Source organism: Ursus maritimus, unplaced genomic scaffold (assembly GCF_017311325.1).
Source record: "Ursus maritimus isolate PB19 unplaced genomic scaffold, ASM1731132v1 scaffold_22, whole genome shotgun sequence".
NCBI lineage: Eukaryota > Metazoa > Chordata > Mammalia > Carnivora > Ursidae > Ursus > Ursus maritimus.
This window is the reverse complement of record NW_024424675.1, coordinates 43,116,386-43,127,136: the sequence shown is the minus strand read 5'-3', so window position 1 is coordinate 43,127,136 and position 10,751 is coordinate 43,116,386. Positions and strand designations below refer to the sequence as shown.

General features: G+C 49.9%; 1 protein-coding gene across 1 annotated transcript; it reads right to left on the bottom strand.

Annotated features, from left to right (window-relative positions):
* Nucleotides 1-2,046: 2,046 nt before the first annotated feature.
* On the bottom strand, nucleotides 2,047-10,484 carry CUNH20orf85 (chromosome unknown C20orf85 homolog). Its single transcript, XM_008699466.1, has 4 exons — nucleotides 10,417-10,484; nucleotides 8,247-8,328; nucleotides 6,675-6,776; nucleotides 2,047-2,355 (listed from the first exon to the last, which is right to left on the bottom strand). The coding sequence occupies exons 1-4, from the start codon at nucleotides 10,482-10,484 to the stop codon at nucleotides 2,194-2,196; spliced, it is 414 nt and encodes a 137-aa protein (XP_008697688.1). The 3' UTR covers nucleotides 2,047-2,193.
* Between the last annotated feature and the right edge of the window lie 267 nt (nucleotides 10,485-10,751).

Below are 10,751 nucleotides of genomic sequence, written 5' to 3'. Positions count from 1 at the left end.
CGGTGTTTTCTGGGCAGGGGAGGAGATGGGAGGAACCATGTGCTCCGTGCTGTTCTCATCTCCGGGCCTGCACAGCGAAGGACCTAACCAGGTGCCTGAGAGGAACAGAAGAAGAGTCTGGAAGTCTGCAGTCATGGGGTCAGCAGGCTGTGCTCCCCCTGTCGCCTGTAGAGTAGAGCCCTTCCTTGCCTCTTCCTGGCTTCTTGTGGCTTGCTGGCAATCCTTGGCCTTTGTGGTTTGTAGACACATTACTCTGGTTTCTGCCCGTGACCCTGTAGACTCCTCCCCTGCGTGTCTGTTCTTCACATGCCCGTCTGTCTCCTCTCCCTATAAGGACACCAGTCACATTGGATTAAGGGCTCACCCTCCTCCAGACGACCGCATCTCAGTTCAACTAATTACATCTGCAATAACCCTGTTTTCTATTTCAGGACACATTCACAGGTACGGGAGGTTAGGACTTTGACATATCTTTATTTTGCAGGGGGCACAGTTCAACCCATAATACCTTGCTTCTCTTTTTCTCAAAACCTAAAGAGCTGTGACATTTCTCCTTCAAATGTGTGGTCTGTGGGTGGCAGGTGGGATGTGAGCCATGATGACCGTGGGATTTCTTGGTGGCTGTGGTGGTCCCTGTGAAGGGTGCTTAGTGTGGGCTCCCCACTCAAAGGGAATAACAAGGCTTCCTGCAGGGGCTGCTTCTCCTGTGTTCCGGCTCTTCCAGGGGAAGCCTGGGTTGGAGGAGGGCTGTGGGAGAACACAGAGCCAACTAGGTGGCCTGGGGTGAGTTTTGCAATGTGGCTCCGTTCTTAGTACCCGAGTAGCTGGCTTTGAAGCCAGCACCATGGAAGAAGAAGCCTGCTCACTCAAATCACATTCTGCAGACTGTATAGAGAACAACGTTTCTGAACACGAGAAGCTCTTCTGCTGGGGGCTTCTAGGATTTAGAGGCTCTGAGTCCCCCTTGCAGGGGATAGCCCAGGTTCAGTAGGATTTCTGTCCCTCTGCTATCTGGTGCCCTCAACATCATGGAATCCATTTAGAAGCCTGCTAGGCAGGCCAGTGCTCGGGGTCAGGGGAAGGTTCTAGGTGAGGGATTCTTGGATTGGCACAGCACATCCATCCATACCTGGATAAGAAGGGGAACAGGAAAAGTTTGGGTGGATGGGCTTTGTGGGTGGCTTGCACCATATGGAGGTGCCCCTGGGCCCCAGCCAAGCAAACACAGGGAGGAACCCAGCCCGCACCCACTCCAGGCCGGAAGAAGGCATCGAGCTCTGCTTCTCAGAAACCTACACAAACCAGCTTCCCCAGGCTGCTTACAAACCCTCTGCTTTCTTGCTCCTTGGGGTCTGGCTCAGGGGCCTGTGGGCCTGTGGGCTTTTCCTCCTGGCACTCTCTCACCAGTGGATGCTCCACTTTCCACCCCCATGTCCATCCCTCACTTGTAGCACCTGGAACAAAGCCTCAGGGTTAATGTCAAATGTCTACGGCGGATGGAAAATGGCCTGGCTGGCCAGCTCGGTGGCCATCTGTGCTTCCATGACAATGCTCGACGCCCAGGAAGGGTCCAGCCCCTCAGGCCTGCTAGGTAAGGGGGGGAGGTTTTAACAGAGCCAGGGAGACCCGTCCTCTCCTGGAAATCCATATTCAGTGGCAAATCTTGGCCTCATTTCTGCCTTTAAAGCTGTTGACTTATTGCAAATATCCTGGGAAAGGAGAATCGAGGTATCCTCGAAGTGCTCTGTTCCTCCTGAAAAGCAGGCCCAGGAGTGTCTGGGTGCAGAGACCCGTGGTCAACAATCTCATCATAAACAGGTGGTGAGAGGTATAGGATCAAAAGCAGTATTAAAGGACCTAGACAAACTTGTTTTTAAAATTAAATCATGTTGTTTTTTAAAAAGCCATACTTAGAATTCCCAAAGTATCAAAAAAAAAAATCAAAACATCCATTTTGCCTTATTCATTGCATTAGCCAAGAATGAGTGTGTTATGAGAATGTTCTGGAAGGGAGGGCTGATGAATTGAAAAAGTCAGAGGGTTAGTTCATGTTCTTTGCAACATCTGCTGAGCAAATGGGGAGGGGAACTCCAACTGCAGAGGGACCCCGGGGAGCACCCCCCTTCCTGGGCTTGGACGCTGGGTGCCTGGTGGTCGAGCCGCTCTTGCCCGGAGCCTGCAGTCTGTCTGGACTCAGTGGACGCCTTGCTTCGGCCAGCCTAGCTCTTTGGCATATGCCCCCTTGCAGCTTCTGATCTCATAATCGTGCTCCAGACACTTGTTCAAGTCCGGCATCCCGGATCTCCAGCCGATGAAGCCCTGGGTAGTCTTCGGGACTGGGGGGGATGGAAGGACCTGGAATGGAAAGGCGCGGGGTTTACCCACCTGGGGCCACAGTGACATGAGGCTTGTCCACGGAGGCCTCAGGATCGTCGTGGGAGGCCTGATGGGGAAAAGGCAGGAAAGAAAATATCCCTAAGCGAGGTCCACCCAAGTATGCACACTCCAATGAGCTGGACCCCGAGACTCACTTCTCCCCGCCAAAGTCACAAACGTGTTTCTTTATCTGGTCATGCTTAACACGTTAATTCACGACCTGCAGTAAAATAATTTTCATTTGACAAAAGAGCAAAGAGGGGAAAAAAAGTAAGGTGTAGAAATGTCAAACACTGCAGCTCACACCGTCCTTTATAAAATATATAACAATATTGTCAGATGGTATCCTGGCGCTTATAAATCTGCTGGTTTTGATGAGAACGCTTTATGATATGTGTGCATACGCACCCACGCACGCCCCAAACTGTAGGGACCATGGGAATGAAAAGCAAAGGAATTTAATTAAAAACCAAAGGGAAATGAGGTTCTGTCTGAGATGAAAAAAACAGTTTCATTTGTCAATTCCTTGGACAGACTTGAAATATTTGGAAAATGAGGGCAAATATTCAGGCTGTCTCTCCCCTTCCATTTGAAATGATGCTCTGTTCTGTTGATACAGGGTGATTCGAATGAAGACAACATGAGGAATATTCGTTCTAGCAGGAGAACGGAGACAGAGTGGTTTCAAATGCTTGGGGCTCAGCTCAAGGGACCTGCGTCCGAGGTGGTGGTGGTGGGGGGTGGTCCTGGAGGGCTGGCTGCCACTGGCCCACAAAGCCCCCCGACACATGTTCTCGATGAAGTGTGAAAATTAATCTCCTGAGAGGCCGCATTCAGGGAAGGTCATCAACAGATGCCGGACGGGCCCTTGGGACACACGGACTAGCTTTCAAGTCTCCCTCCAACGTGTAAGGGAGATGCGGTCAAAATCCACCCTGGGATGCCACCTTCCAGGACCAGGGTGGCAGAGAGATGAGCACCGCGGTTAACAAGGGCGTCGTGGGAGAACAGGTTGGTTCATCGTCTGTGAAGGGCCACTCGAGCAATTATCTACCCAAAATGAAAATGCAAACATCCTTTGACTGGAAATGTGCTCCTAGGCACTGGGCCTAAGACACCCTCCTCTCTGTGCGCATGTGCACCAGTGTTGGGTGGGGGTCCCTGCAGCCCTGGGGTAAGAGCAAATCAGCGGACCAGCCCGCAGGCCACCCGCGGGGGACTCGCTCGGGGGCGCACGATGTAATACGGTGGACTACTACCCAGCACTCTAACACGGCGAGGCAGGTCTGTCTGTTCTGAGACGGGACAGGTTGAACGTAAACTGCTAAGAGGCAAAAGGTGCCTGAGATCCATAAAATATGGTATAATTAGTGCAACAAGAACAAAAAGGCTGAAGATCCACACAACGTGCTTGCATGTGCATCTCTGGGCTCTGGAAGGCTGCCTGGGAAACTGAGTCAGGGGAGGGAAGGAGGCTTTTCAGAGCATGCCTTTTGGGCTATAGGACACCTGTTAAAAATAAAAAGATTTTAGGGGCGCCTGGGTAGCGCAGTGGTTAAGCATCTGCCTTCGGCTCAGGGCGTGATCCCAGTGTTCTGGGTTTGAGCCCCACATCAGGCTCCTCCACTAGGAGCCTGCTTCTTCCTCTCCCACTCCCCCTGCTTGTGTTCCCTCTCTCGCTGGCTGTCTCTCTCTGTCAAATAAATAAATAAAATCTTAAAAAAAAAATAAAAAAAATAAAAATAAAAAGATTTTAAAAGGCTCTAGTCCCCCAAAGAAGGAATGGGAAGGAGGAAGAAGGGGACCGTTTCTTCAGCAAGGAAGGACGTTCAGAAGGAAATGGGCCGGGGCGCCTGGGTGGCACAGCGGTTAAGCGCCTGCATTCGGCTCAGGGCGTGATCCCGGCGTTATGGGATCGAGCCCCACATCAGGCTCCTCCGCTATGAGCCTGCTTCTTCCTCTCCCACTCCCCTGCTGTGTTCCCTCTCTCGCTGGCTGTCTCTATCTCTGTCGAATAAATAAATAAAATCTTTAAAAAAAAAATTAAAAAAAAAAAAAGAAGGAAATGGGCCAAGTGCTTTTGTCACCTGGATCGAAGTCCTTGTCCCCCAGGCCCTCTGTTTCAGTTTCCCCAGGGACAGAATGGGTTTGGCGGTGATTATATCTACCTTCTAGGGTTGTGGTGAAAATAAGATGACCAGGCAAAGTACTTAGTATGGCGAGCAACCAAGACACAGTAAGAGCTAGCATTTTTTTGGGTGGTAGATGGAGGCATAGTGAAACATCCGAAAGGAGCTCCCCCAAATGCTAACCACGGGTCAGGGTATATCTGGATATTTTAACATACTAATTTAATTTATTAATTTAATTTACAAGTCTAAAATATCAGTGAATCTGTATTGCTGGGTAATCAGGGGAAAACACTCTCAACATATCTCAGCGGAGTGTATCCATTCATTCAGCCGTCAGACGCGTACCCACTGACCACTCGCCACTGACCACTCACCTGTGCCAGCCGCTCCGTCTGACCCTGAGCACATCAGGAAAAGAACATTCATAGAGCCTAACTCCCCCCACCCCTGGCCGCCTACTGTGTCAGTTTTCCTCCCATCTTCCCATTAGGACACAGAACTGCTTTGTCCGTAGCCTGGCAGAGGGCAGAATCCAGGACCAAAATGATGGGCCCATGAAGGGAGGCCCGGGGATGCACCTAGTTCAGCAGTTTCTAGAGGCATCTGACCCATGTCCACGGCTGACTGGTCTAGGTGCGAAGGCCGTCTAAGACTTCTTCCCACTGGGATTGCCTGTCGCTCACTCAGCAGCCACAGGGATCTTTCAAAAAGGCAGACCTCACCATGCCAGAGCCCTGCTTCCCATTGCAGACTGGGCTCCACTCCTTCTTGTGGCCCCTGAGGTCCGGTGGGATCTGGCCCTGCCCACTCCTCCATCCACCTCACTTCCCTCCCCCTCTGACCCACCCCCAGCTCACTGACCTCCAGCCTCACGGCATCCCTTGCTGCTCCTAAATATACCAAGATTGTTCTGCCTCAGGGCCTTTGTACATGCTTTTCTCGTTGGTTGCAAAGCCTTTCCAGGGCTGGATCCTTATCATCCTTCAGTCCTCAGCTCAATGGGCACCACCCCATACCCTGTTACCCTCCAAAACCTCACCTGTCTCTTGCCTCCATGGCATCCAGCATAGCAAATAACAATTTTGTTGGGGGGCACCTGGGTGGCTCAGTCAGTGAAGCATCTGCCTTGGGCTCAGGTCATGATCTCAGGGTCCTGAGATTGAGCCCCGCATCGGGTTCCCTTCTCAGCAAGGAGTCTGCTTCTCCCTCTTCCTCTGATTCCCCCACTTATGCTCTCTCTCTCATGCACACAAACGTGCTCTCTTTCTAAAATAAATAAGTAAAATCTTTAAAAAAAAAAAACCAATTTCGTTGAATTTCTTGTATCATGATGACCTCCCCCCACCTCCCTGCCCCCAACCCAGACTTGTTTTTTTTTTTTTAAAGATTTTATTTATTTATTCAACAGAGACAGAGACAGCCAGCGAGAGGGGGAACACAAGCAGGGGGAGTGGGAGAGGAAGAAGCAGGCTCATAGTGGAGGAGCCTGACGTGGGGCTCGATCCTGTAACTCCGGGATCACGCCCTGAGCCGAAGGCAGACGCTTAACCGCTGTGCCACCCAGGCGCCCCCAACCCAGACTTGTTGACTTCTTGTTTGCCACTGTTTACCCAACCGAGCACCTGATGCTACTAACATCTAGCCGTCCCTAGTGCTCTCTACAAGTGCCAGGTAAGGTTCCAGATCCTTCACAGGCATTATCCCACGGAACCCTGGCGCCACTCGCTGAAGTAGGTTCTTTCATGAACCCCCCGGTATAGGGGAAAAGGAGACATGGGGCAATCGAGTCACGTGTAAGAGCACACAGAAGGTGAGCAGCTGAGCAGAATTTGGGTCTCAGCGGTCTGACTCCAGAGCCTGGGCCTTTACCTGCCCGGCTTTACGGCCCAGTCCCTGTGAATGTCTGCTGAATGACTGGCCCGACCCCGTCATTCTCCTGGGTTCCATCTACTTCTGCAGAGCTGGCTGGACGCAGTGGCTCCTGCGTGTTCGAGACCAGTAACCTGGTGTGCTCCCCACCTGTGGGCCCGGAAAGGGCGTGGGAACTGGCCGCCCACCTGCCGTCTGCCACCGTGTTCTTACCTTTGGGGGTTGGCTTTGTGCCCCTGGAGCGAACACGCTTATTTCTCACTTAGGAAAACAACTATTCAAAACGACTTTGCGAACCTGGATGTATTTCTCCACTGGGGTCACGGGCCGGATGCGGAACCGCTCGGGAAGCTCGATTTTGGGCTTTGGGGTGCGGGGTTCTTCTTCACCCTTCAGCAGCTGCAACATAATCCCCAGAGACGGGAAGCGTCAGACTGAGGTTAGTGGGAGCCTTTTCTGCATCGTCCCCCCAGAAAGTGGCATTTTGCAGGTGACCGAAGCCGCACTGAGAAACGTCTGGTAGCTTGGCGCCATCACACAGAAAGGGGCCGAGTGGGGACTGGCTCGTAGGGCCGCTCAGCCTCCAGATACAGAAATCGACCGCCGTGTCCCCTACCACCTTTGGCAACCTGCTAATTTATACTCCTGAGTCATAATTTGAGAAAACTTCACAGGTTACAGACTCAAATAAAAAATTGCCAACAAGGTTTCAGGGCCAATCTTTAAAATATTAGAGGAGAGCCCCCACCCCCCACTTTTAATTTTTAAAGCAATTTTGAACTCTTTGAAATCCCAATTTAATTACATATAAGGAATATTAATATAGACTCTTTTTATGCATTTTATATTAATAAGGACTCATTTTATGCATAACATTTCAAGTTGTATAACTCTGTAAGTATTAAAAAAACTCATTAAGAATGGCATAATTTCAAAGCTAGTGGGGTGGGGTGAATTACAAAGGGGGTTACGCTGCCTTGAATCATGAACGTTTTGAATTATGTGATTCTTATGTGGTTCTGCATCCCTCCAAAGCAATGTGGCTTCCGGGCGTCATGTCCTGGAGGTGGTTTGAAGGGTTGTAGTCTGGTGGCCGCCATGCCACTGTAGCCCACACAGGCATTTGGTATCTGCGTGGGGTTTTATACACCTGAGCCACTATTCTAGATCCAGATTTCATTTAAACATGTGGATTTCTGGACTCTCTTGAACAATGGGAATATGGAGTTATCCTCTCTGCAAGCTCGGCCCTCAGCTGGGCTGCTGGGGGCTCCCCTTGCATGGGCCCGGGGGTCTCTGCTGACATCCCTACCACTCCCTGTTAATTACACCTGGCCCTTTTCCCCGCTCTTGTTGCCTAGCTGGCTTAGGAAAATACCGAGAATATTTTCCCGGTAATCCCTCATGTACCCACCTGGCTTCTACTTCTCCTCCCATCTGGACTTCACCGTCGCCCAGGGAGGCAGATGAGAACTCTCAGCCCTTTAACAGATGGGCAGTCTGAGGCCAAGTGGCCCTGGAATCAGACAGACCAGCTTCTCCCCTTGGTCCCTGCCTTTGTTAGCTGGATGACTTTGCAATTCTCTGAGCTCAATTTCCTAATTTACCAAACGGGCATAAAACAGCACCATCCTCTCCGCAAGGTCCTTGCATGGATTAGATGAGCTGGTTCAGATGAAGCACCTGGAGGATGCCTGGCACGTAGTAGGTGCCCAAGAAATTTGTGAAAGGAAGGAACCTGTAGGTTTCAGAGTTAGCGGTCTTTGTACGCAACGCTAACTTTATTCTTGCGAAGTATACGCCTCCTGCACGTTTATCCCTTGAAATGATCAATCCTATAACCTCTGGGCTCATCAAGTTTATATTTACCTCCTCGACAGGGGTTGTTAAAAATCCCCAGTTCTGGGCCCAGTTTTGCCGTGCTTCAGTTTCGGCCTTCAGGCGGTATTTCCTGAAAAAGAAAGTTCCTAAGTGCTGGATGGTACTTGAAAAAAGTTAAAGCAGGGGCGCCTGGGTGGTGCAGTCGTTAAGCGTCTGCCTTTGGCTCAGGGTGTGATCCCGGTGTTCTGGGATCGAGCCCCACATCAGGCTTCTCCGCTAGGAAGCCTGCTTCTTCCTCTCCCACTCTCCCTGCTTGTGTTCCCTCTCTCGCTGGCTGTCTCTCTCTGTCAAATAAATAAATAAAATCTTTAAAAAAAAAAAAAGTAAAAGGTTAAAGTAGCAAACCCTAAAAGGGTCCACTGGGGAAAATTTTACATTTTTTAAAACACGCTGACTGAATGATGACTCTGTGCTGGGAAGGGAGTTGGGTGCCAGAAGGAGCACGAGCCCCTGTCTCTGGGGACTACGAAGGAGACAGGTGTGGAAAGAACCAGAGGTCCTGATTGGCTGGCACACTGGGGAGAAGACGCGACTGGAGGCCAGCTCTGCCTAAGGGGCCATCTAGGGAACGGACTTCTCATTTTTGTGTGGTGAGTGAGGCTTCTGCGGTGCTCCCTCCCAGGTCAAGAGTGGACCTTGAGAATGAGCCCTCCTTAAATATTGCCTCCTTAAGTGGGGCCTATTTGCCCGGCCCCATTTGCCCGGCCCTAATCCTGGCCCTGCTTTTACTCCCCATTCTGTACCATTTATGTATAATGACCTACTAGTTGAGAGCTGGTGTGTCACGTTTTGCAAACATCTGATTGAACATTCACTCATTTTGATTTTCAAGTTTCTTTTCCTATTTTAGAATCAGTATCTGCCCCCCAACCCCATCCTCCAGTGTCTCAACAGTTTTGGAGGCCCCCGAACAAGTTTTTGCCCTGGGCACTGAGAATCTAAAGCAGAGTCTAGTCTAATGGAGATGTAATGTGAGCCTCAAATATGAGCCATGTACATAACAGTTTTCTAGCAGCCACACTTTTACAAAAAAAAAATAAAAGTGAAAGTAAGCAGATGAAGTTGATTTTTAATATTACTTTTTGCAGGTATGAAATCCTCGAAATCTGGTGTGTATTTCACATTTACAGTCCATTCCAATTTGGACCAGTCACATAATAGCCACTGTGGACATCGGACAGAAAAACAGTCTAAAGGGTTCATTGAACCAGCTCTCTTCACATGGGAGGGACCATCTGATTTGGGTCTTGAAGGATGCATAGGAGTTTGTCTGGTGGAGAAGGGAGGAAGGGGCATTTTAAACAGACAGAACATCCCTGCTATGGTGATTTTGTAGGCATCCAAGTAGGAGGTAATTGGATAAAGGCAAAGATTTAAAAAATTAATAGTTGTGTATTTTATGCTAAATGATACTGGCTTTCCATTGACAAGAGTGATATAAAGTTTCCTGTAAAAATAAATTTGAGTGAAACAAAGCCAGTTTAAAGAAAAACGTGGAGAGATTAACTCTGGTTTTACAAGGAAATGGTGAAAATCAGGGAGATGGCAGATAGGATAACTTAAGTTTAAGAGGTAAGCAGTTATGCTTTATTGTTACTAAACTTTACTTACTTGCATCTAAATTAGTAACCTCCCATGTTGGTGAAAACTTCAGAGAGATGGTATATTTAGCAATTCAATAGAATGTCAAATAAAAACATCCATTACAAATGTCTGCTCAACATAAATCTTTCAGAAAAAGGATTTTTTAAGTGAAAATTTCTTACTATTTAAAAAAGCAGGAGAATCAAGAGAGAATGTAAAAAGCATATTTATCTTTCATTCAAATCGAACGAATATTAAGGTTTTTGTTTTCCTTTTTATAAAATATTCGGTAAATCTTAAAAATAACATGTTAGTCGGCTCTCAACAAGAAAAGCTTTGCAGATGGTTGTAAACCAGATGTAGTAGCTTTCATCTTTAGCGGTGTGCCAGGAAGAAGAGGGAGAAAGGCTTTCTGGTCGCGCTCATGTCCCTAACATTGCCCCGACCACCTCCAGCGCACGGTCCTCACGCCCAGAGGTCGACCACCTCCAGGACTTGGAGGGGAAACTGAGGCGGCCAGGGGTGTGCACGTGGGAACGACCCAGCCCACCGGGTACCGGATCCTGAGCATTACCAGATCTCGTCCTGGGCCACGAGGTTCATGCGCTCGGCCGCAGCGGTGCTGAGAGGTTTCTGCGCCATGGGGGCTCGGGTCTCACGGCGCTGGTACTCACCAACTCCGGGCTCAGCGTCTCCCGTCGCCAGGGAGACCGGTTGCCCAGCAACGTGGGACGCGGAGGCGGAGGCGGCGCTGCACCTGGCGCGGGGTGGGGCCGCTTCCTTGTGCCTGCTGCCCGCCTCTGCCCACCTCTGAGTCCCTCGCCCTCCTTGCTGTCCACCTGCATGGCCCCAGCGGCAGCAGTCCCCTCCTGTGCAGGAAACCCTGGGAAACCTCACTACCTAACACCC

Bases quoted from the DNA above. Each gene is read 5' to 3' on its own strand.
- CUNH20orf85 (XM_008699466.1), bottom strand. From the start codon at position 10,484: ATGGCGCAGAAACCTCTCAGCACCGCTGCGGCCGAGCGCATGAACCTC. The intron at 6,777-8,246 runs GTAAATATAAAC...ATTATGTTGCAG, and splicing joins TAACAACCCCTGTCGAGGAG to CTGCTGAAGGGTGAAGAAGA. The intron at 2,356-6,674 runs GTTCGCAAAGTC...TTTCCATTCCAG, and splicing joins CAGTGGAGAAATACATCCAG to GTCCTTCCATCCCCCCCAGT.